General features: G+C 45.6%; 1 protein-coding gene across 1 annotated transcript in view; it reads left to right on the top strand.

Moving 5' to 3' along the window:
• MAOB (monoamine oxidase B) overlaps positions 1 to 17,869 on the top strand; it is a 118,848-nt gene extending 100,979 nt beyond the window's left edge. Inside the window, exons 9-15 of the mRNA XM_040468941.1 lie at positions 1,494 to 1,590; positions 2,636 to 2,689; positions 6,207 to 6,264; positions 8,866 to 8,963; positions 14,477 to 14,588; positions 15,570 to 15,632; positions 16,860 to 17,869. Of these exons, the coding sequence (XP_040324875.1) occupies positions 1,494 to 1,590; positions 2,636 to 2,689; positions 6,207 to 6,264; positions 8,866 to 8,963; positions 14,477 to 14,588; positions 15,570 to 15,632; positions 16,860 to 17,012 (635 nt within the window). The 3' untranslated portion in view covers positions 17,013 to 17,869. The remainder of the gene's footprint in view (positions 1 to 1,493; positions 1,591 to 2,635; positions 2,690 to 6,206; positions 6,265 to 8,865; positions 8,964 to 14,476; positions 14,589 to 15,569; positions 15,633 to 16,859) is intronic.
• The last annotated feature ends 364 nt before the right edge of the window (positions 17,870 to 18,233 follow it).

Raw genomic sequence — 18,233 nt, 5'->3', positions numbered from 1 at the left:
CCTGAGTCAAAATCAAGAGTTGGACGCTTAACTGACTGAGCCACCCGGGCGCCCCTCTTTCTTTTCTCTTATCATATCCTGTCCTGTTTGTCTTTTCTTTCTTGTCATCTTATAATGGAGGACTCGTTGGCTATTTCTCTTGGATCCTTAAATCTTCTGGAGTTCTTGGATGGACTTAAGACATTTCTTCTTCCCATACTTCAGCTTTTCTCAACATTTTTCCTGTCCCTGCACCCTGGAGCGGTAGGCAAGCACTCCTCCGTGCAGTGACTGACTGAGACATTGATTCTCACGGGTGCACAGCCAGGGGAATGTGGAAGGAGAGAGAGAGAGAAGCAGGTGTAGGTACAAAAAAGCCTTCAGGTCCGTTCTCTGTTTTTTCTTTCTCCTTTTCAAACCCTCTCATTGCATTTTCTGCACAACATTTGTTTCGGATCCACCTTAAGTTCGTTCAAACAACCTCAGATTTGCCAGGAAATGATGGAGGGGACTGAGAGAAGCACTTTTGCCCAGAATGAGCAGACGTTTCGCGAGTTGTTCTGGAGATCGTGTAGCAAATGAGGGTTTGGGACTTTGTGCCCTGTCTCCAGAAAATCAAGAACAGTTGGCTTAGTCTAAGTGGCTTCCCCTAAAATGTGAACATTCAGTCCCTTCTATTTTACAACAATTGACTAGTGTTTTGTTTTGGGTTTTTTTACACATCTTTGGGTTTATCTGATTTCTTATGAAAGAGGAAACGGGACAGGACCCAGTCTTAGCATGAAAATAAGATTTTATTGAATTGTGGCCTGGAGTCATTCATAGCATCACATTGCTTTATTCTGTGCAGAGAGGTGTCTACAGTTTGATTTTTCACAAAATGTTGGCTACTTACCCCTCCTTTTGACATCAGTTTGGTCTGCCTTCATTATTGAGAGTGTAACATATTTGGCCTTTAGGCTTCTTTTTTTATTTTTTTTATTTTTATTTACAAAAATGTTTTTAAGTTTATTCATTTATTTTGAGAGAGAGAGAGAGAGAGAGCGCAAGCGGGGATGGGGCAGAGAGAGAAGGAAAGAGAATGGACGCAGGGCTCGAACTCACGAACCGTGAGATCATGACCTTCGCCAAAACCCAACAGGTCGGGTGCTTAACCAATGGAGCTTCTTTTAAATTTTTTTTTTTTCAACGTTTATTTATTTTTGGGACAGAGAGAGACAGAGCATGAACGGGGGAGGGGCAGAGAGAGAGGGAGACACAGAATCGGAAACAGGCTCCAGGCTCTGAGCCATCAGCCCAGAGCCCGACGCGGGGCTCGAACTCACGGACCGCGAGATCGTGACCTGGCTGAAGTCGGATGCTTAACCGACTGCGCCACCCAGGCGCCCCCCAACGGAGCTTCTTAAGTTGGGCTTCTTTGGGCTTCTTAAGTTGAAAATGTATGCTTCGCAGTAACTGTTCTGGGTAGTTTGATAGAGTGATGAATACCTTTTTCCATTTTGCGCTTCTCCAAGACTACTGTGGAACCATGATTATTGAAGGAGAGGAAGCTCCAATTGCCTACACGTTGGATGATACCAAACCTGATGGCAACTATGCCGCCATAATGGGGTAAGGCATGCTTATGGTGTTGTGGATGCCATTCGGTGTTGCCAAAATATTCCCAGGCTCTTCATAAATGTGCCCCAAACATTGTTAAATAATTTTTTACCCAATGGAACTATTCTTCAAATCCGGCAGTAGAAAAATTCTTAATGCCTTTAGAAAAAAATAATAATGTGTTCCAATGGATAGATATTTAGAAAAGAAGTAGAATACTAAAAATATTTTAAAGTTTATTGTATCCATTTTCTGCTTTGTATTTAGTGCTGGGGAGTAGCTATATTTTGGTGGCCTATCTTTTATGAAAGCATAATATAAAGATGATGTGGGTGTTTTACTAAAAGGGCTTCTTGTGGATGCCGTATGGGCATCCATGGTACTTAGGTGGGATGCTGAGATTTTCCAAGTCCTGCTAGAGAGGATCTAAGGCCGGCCCAGCCCTCTGCTTGGCAGGGAAAAGCGGCACAGACTGGGGATGTCTTAGTGGTCAGAACCAGTCCAGATTGGTGATTACCTGAAGCAGCCGAAACTGACATGGGCCCTAAGATATATACAAATTTATTTCCAAGAGAAGCACGAGCGACAACAGGGAAATCAAAGCCAGTTGTTAAGTTGAAGGCGATTATAGAGCTACAAATGGAGGCAGATTTTCCGAGTCTGGGCACTAGGGAGACACCATCATGGGGACAGAATCAAAGAGCAAGGGCTGGATGAAGTTGAAAAGGCTCCAACCTTAGATGAGCATTTGAGACCCAAGGGCTCATTCTTGTTGGCCATCAGCCACGTGGGGGAGGTGGGTCAATCATAGTCATTATCTTAGGCAGAAATTATGGCCATCATCTGTGTTTAGTCCCTCACATCCCAGAAGCTAGAAGGCGCTTGTCAATGTCAAGGACGCAGCACGTAAATAGTAAAACATTGAACAAGATAAATTAGTATAGAATGTGTTTCTTCTGGTCAACTTTTCGATTGTACTCGAGGCACGTGTGTGGCTGTAGAAATGCGGCCAGGATGAAAGCAGCCATTAATTTCCCCCCTTATTTGTATGTTTTAGATTTATCCTTGCCCACAAAGCCAGGAAACTGGCACGTCTTACCAAAGATGAAAGGTAAGAAAAAAAAATCACTCTTCTTTCTTTCTTCCCTCCCCCCCTTCCTCCTCCCTCCCTCCTTTCTTTTCTTCTTTCCGTCTTTTCCGCCTACTCGCCTGCCTTTCCATTTTACTACACTTTGTAACTTAAAGACCGCCTAATAATATGTGTGCCGCCAATGCGACGGGGGCGCTATGTTAAATATGAGGGTCTTTGAGAACCAAGTAGTCAGATGATCACTTGGTGAGTTTATTGTACATAAGATACCATGCAAGGAGCTATCTTGAATACAGAAATGGACATAGCCCAGGGGCAGGAAATGTACTTGGGAAGGAGACAACCAGGTAGACTAAATGACTGCATGGCAGGGCAGTCTGCTGTGTCGTTGCATGAGTGATGTGTGACAGTTACAGATGAGAGATACAGAGGGACGAGTTTTTCTGGAGGCCGCAGTTTCTTCCAGCAGTTAGTGTTCACCCCCACCAATTATTTATTCCCACACCACCACTGATGCGGATTTCCCAAGTAAGAGCCTCTGAATTGCATTCCTTCCCCGCCTGTTATCACCATCCTCTGGGACTATGGCCACCACTGTGCTTGGCCGGGGGTATGGAGGTCTGATGGGGCCACGCACCTAAAAAAAAATTGCCACTGGAATATTAAGATCCGAGAAGGTAGGAGGTTTCGTCTGGCCCGTTCACTGCTGGATCTCCAGTGCCTGGAACAGTGCCTCCAACAACTCTTTTCCCAGTTTATCTTTTTTTTTTCTTAAACATTTATTTATTTTTCAACGTTTATTTATTTTTGGGACAGAGAGAGACAGAGCATGAACGGGAAAGGGGCAGAGAGAGAGGGAGACACAGAATCTGAAACAGGCTCCAGGCTCTGAGCCATCAGCCCAGAGCCTGACGCGGGGCTTGAACTCACGGACCGCGAGATCGTGACCTGGCTGAAGTCGGACGCTTAACCGACTGCGCCACCCAGGCGCCCCGACATTTATTTATTTTTGAGACAGAGAGAGACACAGCATGAACAGGGGAGAGGCAGAGAGAGAGGGAGACACAGAATCGGAAGCAGGCTCCAGGCTCTGAGCCATCAGCCCAGAGCCCGACGCGGGGCTCAAACTCGCGGACCGCGAGATCGTGACCTGAGCTGAAGTCGGACGCTTAATGGACTGAGCCACCCAGGCGCCCCTCCCAGTTTATCTTTTGACCATGTTTATGGTTTATTTGTTTGATGCTATAATAAAATTTTAACTTCCTATGAAGTTCAATTTATCAATGTTTAAAATCATTGCTTCTGAATGGTCTTGTATACATTGAAAAGATTTTTTAAAATTTTTTAATGTTTGCTTTTGAGAGAGATAGAGAGAGAGACAGAGTGTGAACGGGGGAGGGGCACAGAGACGGAGACAGAATCCAAAGCAGGCTCCTGGCTCTGAGCTGTCAGCACAGAGCCCCACCTGGGGCTTGAACTCCTGAACCGTGAGATCATGACCTGAGCCAAAGTCAGATGCTCAACCAACTGAGCCACCCAGGTGCCCCTAGGAAAAACTTCTTTCAAAAATGTTTATTTATTTTGAGAGAGGGAGAGAGGGCCCCTGGGGGAGGGGCAGTGAGAGAATCGGAAGCACGGATTGACAGCGTAAAGCCCGATGTGGGGCTCGAACTCACAAACCATGAGATCATGACCTGAGCCAAAATCAAGAGTCAGGCACTTAACCAACTGAGCCACCTAGGTGCCCCAGAAAAGATTTTTCTATTCCAAGATTATCGTAAAAATCGCTCATTTTCCAATTACTTTTTCATTTTCATCTATTATGTTGAAGCTCTTTCGTCCTCCTAAATATATTTTGGTGTAAGAAGTCACAGGGGACTTGAACTTGGTTTCATTCATGGGTAGCTCTTTGTCCCAGTACCATCTTATTGAATAATCTGTCTTTCTCGTAGGTTGTCATGCTACGTTTGAAAGTCATTGCCTGACTCTAAATCATTTGTAAGATTCCCTTCAGCGTTCTATAAAAATCAGACTTGAAATAACTATAATGTCATTCCTTAACTGACTAATGCTAACTGTTGGCTAATGTCCAATTCCCCCATGAAACTAAATTTCTTAAGAGCTACCATTTATTGGGGCGCCTGGGTGGCTCAGGTCGGTTAAGCGTCTGACTTTGGCTCTGGTCACGAGCTCACGGTTCATGAGCTTGAGCCCCACGTCCTCCGTGCTGACAGCTCAGACCCGGAGCCGCCTTCTTTTCTGTGTCTCCCTGTCTCTCTGCCCCTCCCACACGCGGGCTGTGTCTCTGTCTCTCTCTCAAAAATAAAATCAACCTTAAGAGCCACCATTTATTGAACACCTGTTATGTCCCAGTTACTGGGCCAGGACCTTTATGTGCTTCACATCAGTGGTCCTCAAACTTGAGAATCGCCTGGAAGGGTTGGGAAAACCCAACTCTGCCACTGTTGTTTCTGAACCAGCAGGTCTGGGGTGGGGTCTGAGAATTCGCATTTCTAACAAGTTCCCAGGGTGATGCTCCTGCTGATGGTGGTGGTCTGAGGGCCACACGGTTTTACACCAGGAATGGAAACAATCATGCCAGTTTGTTGATAAAACTAAAGCTCAGAGAGTTTAAGGAACCTGCTCAAAATCTCCTAGTATTTAAGTGTTCTGCAGAAGCAGAATGCAAAGCTTTTCTGGCTGTTTCCTCTTTCTGCTCTGGCCACTTCCTGGTTGGGGGGCGGAGGCTGACAGGAAGGGGGATGCAAGGATCATGTCCAGATCCCTCCTGAATCTTTAGCGCTTAGCAGACTGACCGACCTCAGAGGTACACGCTGTTTTCTCCTTTTTTTTAAAATGTTTATTTATTTTTGAGAGAGACAGTGGGGGAGGGCCAGAGAGACAAGGAGACAGAGGATCCAAAGCAGGTTGTACCCTGTCAGCTCAGAGCCCGACGCAGGGCTTGAACTCACGAACAGTGAGTTTGTGACCTCAGCTGACATCTGACGCTCAACCGACAGAGCCACCCAGGCGCCCCAGTACACAATGTTTTCTTGAATGAATAAACAAATTGCCGGATGCCCCCTGCAATGCAGGCCACGTATCACTTTGTCTCCTTTAATACTGTTTATGACCTCATAGATTTAAGACATTTGGAATAGATACAAAGTGCCTTGTTGGGGCATCTGGGTGGCTCAGTCAGTTAAAGCATCCGACTTCGGCTCAGGTCATGATCTCACAGTTCGTGGGTTCAAGCCCCGCATCGGGCTCTGTGCTGACAGTTCCGAGCCTGGAACCTGCTTCGGATTCTGTGTCTCCCTCTCCCTCTGCCCCTCCCCGTTCCCACTCTGTCTCTCTCTCTCTCTCAAAAATAAAATAAACATCAAAAAAAAATTTTTTTTAAAAGAACAAAGTGCCTTATTTGGAAAAATTAAAATGAAATGATTAGTGGAAGCAACAGCTCACAGGGTCTTTTACTTTCTTTTGTTCTTCGTTTTCACTTTTGTCTTTTTCTCCCCCCCCCCTCCCCCTTCCATAGGATGAAGAAACTCTGTGAGCTTTATGCAAAAGTTCTGGGCTCCCAAGAAGCTTTGCAAGTAAGGCTGTGTTTCATCTCTTTCCCGAGAGAGAGAGAGAGAGAGAGAGAGAGAGAGGGATCTGGCTGTGTCCTCAAGGGGTTCTAGAGCCCATGTTTTCTCGGAAATCTTCTCGGAAGGTCTGCACGGGGCCGGTTGTCCCAGAGAGGATGGGTCTCGGCTGTGCCCTTGGCGATGCTACACTTGACCCTGAGTTCAGAACTCTTCCTGGCTCTTGATTTTCTTCAAGATAAACCAGCAGTAACCCCCCACCGACCCAGGTGGATAAAGGCAGGATGGGGCGGGATAGAGAGGCAGTGTGGTAAGGGCATTTGGTGACAGTCAGAGGACCCAGTGTGCCCATAACCAGTAGCCGTAACCACCTCCCTGCTCCATCTTTAAAGCAATGAACTGATGTTCTTGTTACATTCACCAGACTGCTGGCTCTTTAACGTTCGAACATGGATTAAAATCACCTTTTGAAAGCGATTATTAAATCCAGTTATCCATGAAGCATTTGAAGACAATGGGGACCCATGTACATGTGAGCAGTTAGAGCGTGAGAAAAATCTAATGAGGGGGCTAAGAATGTTTAACGTGCTAAGCCTCTTAAATCCAAATCTCCCCAATGCACACCGTGACCTAGCTGAGCAGCTACATGGCTTAATCTTATTACTTTCACACTTATCTTGCTCAACTTCACCGTGGCTCGCTTCCTCCTAGTCAGGCTGCTCTGGCTTTTCAGTTTATCATTTTTGTTCATTCTTTTTTTTTTTTTAATGTTTATTTATCTTTGAGAGAGAGAGACAGAGCACAAGCGGGGGGAGGGAGACAGAATCCGAAGCAGGCTTCAGGCTCTAAGCTGTCAGCACAGAGCCCAACGTGGGGCTCGAACTCACGGACGGTGAGATCATGACCTGAGTCAAAATCAAAAGTCAGATGCTTAACTCGCTGGTATGGGACGCCTGCGTGGCTCAATCGGTTAAGCGTCCGACTTTGGCTCAGGTCATGATCTCACGGTTCGTGAGTCCGGGCCCCGCATCGGGCTCTGTGCTGACAGCTCAGGGCCTGGAGCCTGCTTCTGATTCTCCCTCCCCTCAGCTCCTCCCCTGCTCACACTCTGTCTCTCTCTCAAAAATAAATAAAGATTAAGAAATTTTTTTTTTAACTCGCTGAACCACCTGGGCACCCCTCTTGAATAGCATTTTAATTAATTTATTTTTTTAATTTTATTTTTTTAAATTTACATCCAAATTAGTTAACATATAGTGCAACAATGATTTCAGGAGTAGATTTCTTAATGTCCCTTACCCATTTAGCCCATCCCCCCTCCCAAAACTCCTCCAGTAACCCTCTGTCTGTTCTCCATATTTATGAGTCTCTTATGCTTTGTCCCCCTCCCTGTTTTTATATTATTTTTATTTCCCTTCCCTTATGTTCATCCGTTTTGTCTTTTAAAGTCCTCATATGAGTGAAGTCATATGATTTTTGTCTTTCTCTGACTAATTTCACTCAGCATAATACCCTCCAGTTCCATCCACGTAGTTGCAAATGGCAAGATTTCATTCTTTTTCATTGCCGAGTAATACTCCATTGTATATATATACCACATCTTCTTTATCCATTCATCCATCGATGGACATTTGGGCTCGTTCCACACTTTGGCTATTGTCGACAGTGCTGTTGTAAACATTAGGGTTCATGTGTCCCTTCGAAACAGCACACTTGTATCCCTTGGATAAATACCTAGTAGTGCAATTGCTGGGTTGTAGGGTAGTTCTATTTTTAATTTTTTAAGGAACCTCCATCCTGTTTTCCAGAGTGGCTGCACCAGCTTACATTCCCATCTTGAACAGCATTTTTAAACAGAAAACACCAGTCATGGGGTGCCTGGGTGGCTCAGTCAGTTAAGCATCTGACTCAATTTTGGCTCAGGTCATGATCGCACACTTCTGTGGGTTCGAGTTCTACATCGGGCTCTGCGTTGACAGTGCGGAGCCTGCTTGGGATTTTCTCTCTTTCTCCCTCCCTCTCTCTCTCTCTCTCCTCCTCTCTCTGCCTGTCTACCCCACTCACACCTGCTCTCTCTCTCTCTCTCTCTAAAAGAAAAACAGGGGCACCTGGGTGGCTCAGTTGGTTAAGCCTCCAACTTCAGCTTAGGTCATGATCTCACGGTTCGTGAGTTCGAGCCCCACGTCGGGCTTTGTGCTGACAGCTCGGAGCCCAGAGCCTGCTTCGGATTCTGTGTCTCCCTCTCTCTCTGCCCCTCCTCCTCCCGCGCTGTCTCTCTCTATCAAAAATACATATTTAAAAAAAGTAAAAATAAAAAAATATATACATAAATACATACATAAAACAAAACAAAATAAAAGGTAAAACGGTTCCTGACACATGCATCCACCAAGTGAGAGAACTTTTCTCGGGTCAGAATTTCTTCAGAGTTTATTAGCAAGGACACTTAGCTTCCCGAAGACATGTCTCTAACAATATCGGGCTAAGAAGGCTCTATTTCAGATAGATCTTGGTTCTTCAGTAAGAAGCCTACCAGACTGTGTTTGATTTATTCCAGCCTAGCTGGCTTCCTCTGGGTCTCCTCTGAGCTTTTGTCCTTCTGTCTTGCAGCCCGTGCACTACGAAGAGAAGAACTGGTGCGAGGAGCAATACTCCGGGGGCTGTTACACCACCTACTTCCCCCCTGGGATCATGACTCAATATGGAAGGTAGAGCAAAAGCGTGCTAAGCTGTCACTGAAATTCCGTGAGTCTGAATCCAGACTCTAAATGGGTTCCGATAGCTTTTCTCCCTTTTTTTTTTTCTTTTTTGGTAAATTCTTACAAAAGACAAGAAGGAGCAAGAAATCCCCAGTTTCCTTTGCATCTTGTGAATCTCATGAGTGAAGTCATTCTAATTCTCCATCATGCTGGTGCCTTGCCCTCTGAGTCCCTCTGAAGGAGCGGGCCCAGTCAATGTAACCAACGAAGGTTGCCACATAAGAACAGGAATTCAGATAGTCAGAGGGCTCACTTGTATTGTCAGAAGAATTATCTTTATACTGAGTTTAGAGCTCAGTAAGATCTCCTTAAGTGGAACCGTAGATCTGCCCGCATGGGTACAGCATTAATAAAAGCAGTCCTGAAGTCAGAATTGCTTCAAAGTTTATCATCAAGGACGCCGACCTGCCCAAAGACATATCTCTGGAAACGTCAGGATAATGAGGCTCCATTTCAGACATATATTGGTTCTTCAATATGACTTCTAGACTGGGAGTGTGGGGACTGGGGTACAATCCTGATTCTCCCAGTAACCAACTTTGTCATCTTGGACAGGTCGCTTCTCTCTGCGCCTCGCTTTCCTTAGCAGGTATATGAGAAAGCACAAAATGGCGTACGAGGGATGAGAATCCGTATGTCAATGACAACCCGAGGGTTTTTTTTAAAACCATCTTTACTGAGATATGATTCACACACCACATACAGTTCACTCAAAGTGCACAATTCAATGGCTTTTATCATTGACGTGTTGTGCGTCCAAGTAGGACCCATTGGTGTTTAGATCATTGTGTTTTATGACAGCAACAAGGTATGAATTAATGATCTAGCAGTTGGTTATGACCATTATAGGATACCAAAGCAAACAATAATTTAATGCCAAGAGCTCAATCTAAACAAAATAGGGAATGTAGGGTAGTGAGGGAAAGCCTGTTGGGAGTATGAAATAAAAAGAAGGTATGAGGTAGGGCGCCTGGGTGGCTCAGTCAGTTAAGCGTCCGACTTTGGCTCAGGTCATAATCTCTCAGTGCATGAGTTCGAGCCCCGCGTCGGGCTCTGTGCTGACAGTTCAGAGCCTGGAGCCTGCTTCAGATTCTGTGTCTCCCTCTCTCTCTGCCCCTCTCCCGCTCACACTCTGTCTCTTTCTCTTTCTCTCAAAAATAAATAAAAACATTAAGAAAAATCGTTAATAAAAAAGAAAGTATGAGGAAATATAAATGGATTATCAGTCTGTCCATAAAAATCAATCAAAGGATTAAAACCTACTTGTAAGAAGATACACAATGACTTTGGTGAACACTTTCCTTATCTTCCTGAAGATGGCAAAATACCATGTATGAGAACATTCTGGGGCCAACGAGCACCACCTGATTAGCTACCGGATCATTAAGTTATTAAGTTCATTTTTGGATATGCTAAGTATAGAATACGTCCATAGTAATCGCTTCATTCGGGATTTATTGGCTAAGTGCCAACCATTTGCCAAACACCGTGCTAGAAACTTCGATACTGAGAAAATTCCTCCCTGCCGTGAAGGAGCTGACAGTGTTGGGGGCTGCGGTGGGGATTGAGAGAAGAGACCCAGGGAGGGATCGGCTTGCCTGACTGAGAGCAATCTAAGAAGGCTTCATAATACACATACCACCTGAGGAGTATAGAAGGCGGGGAAAGATATTGGAGAACACATCCTGGGCAGATGGACCATTATGAGCAAACACTTGGAGTCCTTCAAGTTTATGGGTTGTCTGGGGAGAGTTCTGCATGACTGGGCTCTGGGTGACATTGGAAAGGGAATAGAGAATCAGAAAAGCAAATAGGATCCTTTGCCTCATAGAACACATTCAAGAATACAAAACTTACCCTTTCAACAAAGAACGGCCGATCAGAGCATCACTTTTGGTTTTGGTTTCGTGATTCGATTAGATCTCTGACCACGGACTGGCAAGTTTTATGCTCAATCCCATCAGATGTTGCAAGAAAATGTCTCTCTGGCATTGGGATGGTGGGGAGTGAAAAGGAGATTCACCCACACTGGCGTGACCCTGGCCACGTGACAGAAGCAATGTAGACCCCATCGTGTCGGGCATTGGTGGTGACATGATAATGCCCTTTTTTCATCTTTATTTCTTCCCAAGGACGTGTGTCAGCCTTCATATCACTAGCTGCATTTCGTAAGGTGGAAACTAAGGCTCAGTATATCTTCCTTTGACCCTTCAGGCTTATGACATTTGAGGTACTGCAGAGAGGGTTATCTTCATGACTCTGGAAGTACACGGAAAAGATCCTGCTTCCAGATGAAGACAGGGGGCAGTATTGACAGTGCTTTAGTAAAGAACACATGTTTTACTTATGTATTTTTTAACAAATATTTTAATTAAATATTTTTTAATGTTTATTCACTTTTTGAGAGAGTGTGAGCAGGGCAAGAGCAGAGAGAGAGGGAGGCACAGAATCCGAAGCAGGCTCCAGGCTCTGAGCTGTCAGCACAGAGCCTGACGTGGGGCTCGAACTCACGAGCCGTGAGATCGTGACCTGAGCCGAAGTCGGACGCATAACCGACTGAGCCACCCAGGCGCCCCAAGAACACATAGTTCTTAAGGAGTTTTACTTCCGGGTAGACAGAAAAACTAATGGTAGTGATGAAGCAGTGAAACACATAAAGAAATATTTTACTCCAGCAAGCCATGAGGAATATACGTGGAAATATCCTTTTTTGTGAATAGATACCATCTGCTCACTCACCTGCGGTAAAAAAGGCAGGGACGTTTCTTCTCCAGCTGTTGGACTTCCCCCCCTCCCCACAAGAGAAGATTTGCACATGGCAAGTAGAGGAAAACTATCTCTCTGTTTGACATTAATTCTTGGTTTTTACATTTTTACGTGGCAACCTATTAGCCTGACTAGTTCTCTAAGCCTTTCTTCTCTCCTCTAATATTTCACTCTAGGATTTGGCCAGGCCTTCCATCCTGGGGTTTCCAATTTGGGGGTTAGTTCCCTCAAGCTGAAAAAAGCCAACATGTGGTGAAAGCAACATTGTTTAATGAACTTGGAGAAAGCAAATTTACCTTCTCTGGCAGGGAGCCCTTCCTGAATACCCTTAGGCTCTCCAGACCATGCTGGCTATGGATCATTCCAGATTATTCCATGCACTATAGTCAGTATTTAATATTCTACAATATCTTGTCTTCTACTTCCTACTTGGCAACAGTAAGGGCCAATGAAAGAAAACCCCACTAATTGAAGCATGCCCATTTTTTGCTGATAAAAGTCTTGGTGGTATACAGGGTTGACCAAGATAAGAGTTTGGTTGTTCGCTCTGGACATCCACATCCTTTACTTGATATAATGGAAACCTGATGGGGAGCCTGGGTGACTCAGTTGGTTAAGCATCCGACTCTTGGTTTTGGCTCAGGTCGTGATCTCACGGTTCATGGGTTTGAGCCCCATGTCCGGCCCTGGGCTGACAGCTCAGAGCCTGGAACCTGCTTCGGATTTTGTGTCTGCCTCTCTCTTTGCCCTTCCCCTACTTGGGCTCGCTCTCTCTCTCTCTCTCTCTCAAAAATAAATAAGCATTAAAAAATTGTAAAAAAAAAAAAAAAGAAGAAGAAGAAACCTAAGATAGGATGAATAATGACATAACAGTGCTCCCCTTATGGTGTTTTTGTCAGGGTAGCAACAAACCATCCCTCTTAGAAGCCAAGTTCTAACGCACTTTTGTCCCATTGTATAGCGTATGGGCACTCCTTCCTAACTAGTGACGATGATACACGAGACAAAGCATAGAGGATAAAAAACAGAGACCTGGGGGCGCCTGGGTGGCGCAGTCGGTTAAGCGTCCGACTTCAGCCAGGTCGCGATCTCGCGGTCCGTGAGTTCGAGCCCCGCGTCAGGCTCTGGGCTGATGGCTCAGAGCCTGGAGCCTGTTTCCGATTCTGTGTCTCCCTCTCTCTCTGCCCCTCCCCTGTTCATGCTCTGTCTCTCTCTGTCCCAAAAATAAATAAACGTTGAAAAAAAAATTAAAAAAAAAAAAAAACAAAAAAAACAGAGACCTGGACCTCTGGGAGGCCTAGTTCAAATCCTGGCTCTGCTGTTTTCTAGCAGTGTGGCTCTTGGCACATTTCTTCAGGCCTGTTTCTTCATGTGAAAAAGGGGAGAATAACAGTAGCTATGCCGTGGAGTTCTTGAAAAGGATCAAGTAATTCAGTAGAGGGAAGAAGTATAACCAGGTGGCTAAGACTGTGGGTGCTGGAGTCAAATGGCCTGGGTTCAAATACCAGCTCTGCCACTTATTAGCCATTACCTAGAGCGAAGGACTTTGTGGCTGGTTAGACTCCCCCGGAAGCAGACTCTGAAGCACAGGTAGCACATGAGCTTATTAGAGAGAGCCCTTGGTGTCGATGCTTGTGGAAGTGAGAAGAAAGAACCAAGAGTAGGAAGAGGGAGAAGTTGGACCGTGATGTAGTCTCATGAAGGCCCCAGCTGATCCCCTAGGGAGCTCTGGAGGTAGGATGGCCCGTGAGAGTTGTTCCAAGTTGGAGCAAGGGGGTTAGGTCTTTACCACCCCATGATGATTGATCATTGAGTGCTTCTGCTTCTGGGAGAAGGCATGACCTTGAGATGAGACAGTTTTCTTCAGCAGCCTCCAAAGAGGATTGACATCAGAAGGCATGTTCTGGAAGCACCACCCCCCCCCCACCCCCCGGCCAGTAGCTGGGAATAAATCCTTCATTCTTGCCAGGGGAGGCGGGGGGTCTTGGCAGTGTTTCCCAATGACACACATGTGTCTCTGTACCTCCATAGTCTCATCTGCAAAATGGGGATGATAACAGCACCGAGCTCATAGGGCTGTGGTGAGGATTGATGCAATTAGAAGAGTGCTTGGCACCCAAGAAATGTTAACTGTTACCGAATGCAGTAAAACTCTTAACACTGGTAGAGGGAGGCGCTCAGTGAGTGGTAGTCTTGTAGCCGTCGTCAGACCCACAGATTTGTTACCGGTCACCAGTAGAAAACTTCTTAGAACTCATTGGACCGTGCTCACTAAGAGACGGGGAATCCAAGAGCTCGGCGAGAGGAAGTGATTTGCCAAGTTCATTGCTGGAATAGCCAGGTAGGGAACCGGGACACGTATCATCTTGCTTATAGCTGGTGAGCCATAAACGGAGCTATACTTGACTTGGCTCAAATAGTCCCAAGTTCCACGTAGGTGAAGTAAATACATACTCCCCTGATGTCAGTCCCTTTACCTGTAAGCTCTTGGTGCAGGAGGGGACTTCGGCTTGCATTCCTTGTCTGTAACAAGGACCATGCAATAGCTCGAGGAAGCTGTGAACCTTATTCCAGAATTGCCAGTGTGCTCCTGATGTTTAGTATCGGAGGAAACCGACCACACTCGGTCTTTGCGGGCAGGCTGTTCTCTGACTCTCTGAGACTGACCACTTTTACCTCTTTGCTTTTGTTTCAAGGGTTCTACGACAGCCCGTGGGCAGGATTTATTTTGCAGGCACCGAGACGGCCACCCACTGGAGTGGCTACATGGAGGGGGCTGTGGAGGCCGGGGAGAGAGCAGCCAGAGAGGTAAGGCCTCGGGGTCACGGGCTGTGGGGAAGGACGCAATGCAGGAGTCTGACAAACAGGTTAACCTCCACCTGAAGATCCATGAAACACCGTTTTTAAAATTTTTTTTAATGTTTATTTACTTTTGAGAGACAGAGCGACAGAGGGCGAGCGGGGGAGGGGCAGAGAGAGAGGGAGACACCGAAACTGAAGCAGGCTCCAGGCTCTGAGCTGCCAGCACAGAGTCCGACGCGGGGCTCGAACCCACGAACTGTGAGATCATGACCTGAGCGGAAGTCCGGCACTTAACCGACTGAGCCACCCAGGCGCCCCATGAAACACCATTTTAACAGTATTCTCAGGAACAGTGAACATCTTAATCCGGAAGCAATAATGAAAATATCTGTCATGGAACCCAAAGTAAAAAGACCCTATGGGGCAAAAGATCACTATGGATATACTTAAAAGATAACCTAGGTCTAATATAAAACCAAACACATTTTTATTATGACTCAGAATTCGTTTATACATTTCCTGACAACCCCTATGATCTCATGTTCAAAACTACTAAAATTTCTGGTGAGCCTAACAGTTGGAGCCTCTTATGTTCTAGATGAAAGACCTTTTAGAGCCTTTTAAAGGTTAAATGGACCACATTGGCTTTTACCCTGGTGTTTTGATGGATATCCCAAGAGACGTTCAGTTACTCCTTTATTTTTTATTTAAAAAATTTTTTTCTGTTTATTTATTTTTGAGAGAGAGAGAGAGAGAGAGAGACAGAGCACGAGTAGGGGGAGGGGTAGAGAGAGAGGGAGACACAGAATCCGAAGCAGGCTCCACACTATCAGCGCAGAGCCAGACATGGGCGCTTGAACTCACAAACCGTAGAATCATGACCTGAGCCAAAGTTGGACGATCAGCCGACTGAGCCACCCAGGCGCCCCCAGTTAGTCCTTCAAAGAGCAGATTCGCAGGAAGATGGTGTCACTTTTACTATTTCAGATCCTGCATGCCATGGGGAAGATCCCAGAGGATGAAATCTGGCAGGCAGAACCAGAGTCAGTGGTAGGTTGCATTTTATTTCATGAATTTAAATCTCCTTTCTCTAAAAACAATTATTTGCAGAAAGAACCACTTGTATATAGTCCCACGCCTTTCCCTAAGCGATTCAACCCATGCATGCTTAAAAAGATAACCATGATGGAGACCAATTGGACAATAAATTTCATATTAAAAAAAATTTAAGAATTAAAAAATATCAAAATAAAATAAAATCCCCGGTTTTTCAGAAAAAAAAATGGAAACCAATTGGACAATGAATTTCATATTTAAAAAAATACATAATAAAAAAATAAAAAATAAATACAAATAAATAGGTAAATAAAATAAAATCACTGTTTTTCAGGAAAAATAAATAAATAGATAGATAACCATGAGTGAGGGCAGAGGTGAGAGAGATTTAAAAGAAATCGATAAATTTGTAGCTGCCACATCCATTGCAGATTATCAGGGGGAAAAAAAAAACACGATTTTTTTTTTTTTTTTTGGGCCAGAGAGTTCTAGGACATATTAAGAACTCAGTGATTGCCTGCTGAATATATCTCTAACCTGGTGATAACCCTGTCTACGGTCCAAGGGATGCAGCGGAATGAAACGGAGCAGATTTAGATTAAAAACAGCATTTGCAGTATACGCCCTATTACTTTTCTAATAAAACCTCAGGAACTTTTCCTGTAGAGCGAAATGCATCGCAGAGGACAAGGGTCAAAAGGGTCAGGGTTACTCCTTGATCAAGGTGAAAAGTAAAGCTCTGCCAGTGCCCGTCACTGTCTTAGTGCCTCTGTCAGAGATGGGACTGGGGGCTGAATGGACCGCGGATTCATTCCCCTCAACAAATAGTGACTTTGTAGCTACTCTGCCGCGGCCACCATGTTAAGGGCCTCCCACTGCTTCCACAGGGCGACAACGTGTGGGGAGAACAGGTGATAACCAGAAGGCACAAGGCTCATGAACCAGACACGCCAGGAGTGTGAAAAGAAGGGGCCATCTTGGCCTGGGGACACAGGAAAGGCTCCCCCAGGAGCCTGTGAACTAAGACTGGAAGCATGAGTCCGCATTAGCCAAGTAAAGGGCCTAGCGGAGAATGGGGGATGCGTGTCATGAGCAGCAGGCACTTTATATTTAACGGCCCAGCCGTTGGCAAGAGTGGGTCATGTTCAGAGAGCTGGAGGAAATATTTCTGGAGCAAAGCGCGTAAGCCCCGTACTGACAGCGTGTGTTCTCCGAATCCAGGATGTCCCCGCGCAGCCCACTACCGCGACCTTCTTGGAGAGACATTTGCCCTCTGTGCCAGGCCTGCTGAGGCTGCTTGGATTGACCACCATCCTTTCGGCAACCGCTCTCGGCTTCCTGGCCCACAAGAGGGGTCTTCTTGTGCGGTTCTAAGGAGGGGGCGTCTGTAACTACACCTTCCCCTTACTCCGTCGGGTGTGTGGGTTTGGGGAAGCGGTTGCAATAAAGTTCCAAGAAGACGTGTAGACTGTAGAATGAGGTGGGGAGCACGAAGACAAGTCAGACTTCCGACCGCAACACACACAGTATGTCTTCTTCCGTTTGGCCCCTACATGTGGTCCCCCGTACTTGGCTTCGCGCTCTGTCTTGCCCATGTCCCACTTTACCACCCTCAGAATCTTTACAGTAGTTAAACAGGCTCTTTGAGGTCCTCGCTGTCCCACAATGCACCTTGCCCATGCACAAGAAAGCTGGTTTTTTCCCCACCTCTGTGGCTTTGTGCTCATCTCTTCTCTTACTTATAACGTCCTCTTCGTCCAAGTTCTCTGCCTTTGTCCTTAGAATCCCATAATGTTATCGCTGGGCCTTAGAGACCACCCAGGCTTCACCTTCTATTATAGTGGTGATCAAACCAAGGCCAGGAGGGGCGGAGCTGAATGAATTGCCCCAGGTCTACAATAAGCCACTGATACCTGGGGGGCTAGAACACAGGTCCGTTGCCTTTCCCACCCCTCAGTATGTGTGCCCCGATCACCCTCTTCCACTCCCTGCCATGGTCACTGATGGCGTTCCTTTGTGTGGGTTTGCTCTGTACTGAGTTGTTACGTGCTACGCAGTGCTACTCGTCATGTATCCTTAAGTCTTACTGTCTTGTGCAATGCGTCTTCGGCTGACGTTAATTTCTTGGAGGATAGGAATCTTGCCTTTTCTTCCCTTTGTACCCTCCATTGTGTCTGGATACAGAGGTCAGCACACATTTAGGCAATCTAAAATAAAGTTGATTGACCAGATGTCTGTTGTCTTCTTTTGGGGGGTGGTGACTTTCGAGGTTTTGACCGATCAAATCAAGACCCAGTATTAGGCACATAACTGTGGGTTTAATGTATTTGGTCAAAATTTCCTTGAGGCCTAGATGATGCATGCATTTTGATTGCGTGACCCATCATGGGCGATGTGTAGGTGAGCGCTTGGTAAATGATCCATAATGATATGATAAGGATGCTAAGAGAATTCCTTCCTTTCATACCCCCCCCAAAAACCTGTCAAAGTAATTGGCATATTAATAAGATGCTTTAACTATTAAGATAATTATAATATTTCAGTTGACTGTTTCATATTCCTTATCAGTGCAAAGCTTTTTACTAGGCACACTCA

The sequence above is a fragment of the Herpailurus yagouaroundi genome, unplaced genomic scaffold (assembly GCF_014898765.1).
Source record: "Herpailurus yagouaroundi ecotype Mexico unplaced genomic scaffold, PumYag 67793, whole genome shotgun sequence".
In the NCBI taxonomy this organism is placed as follows: domain Eukaryota; kingdom Metazoa; phylum Chordata; class Mammalia; order Carnivora; family Felidae; genus Herpailurus; species Herpailurus yagouaroundi.
Note: the sequence above shows the minus strand (reverse complement) of the source record. Positions and strands in the feature narration are given on the sequence as shown.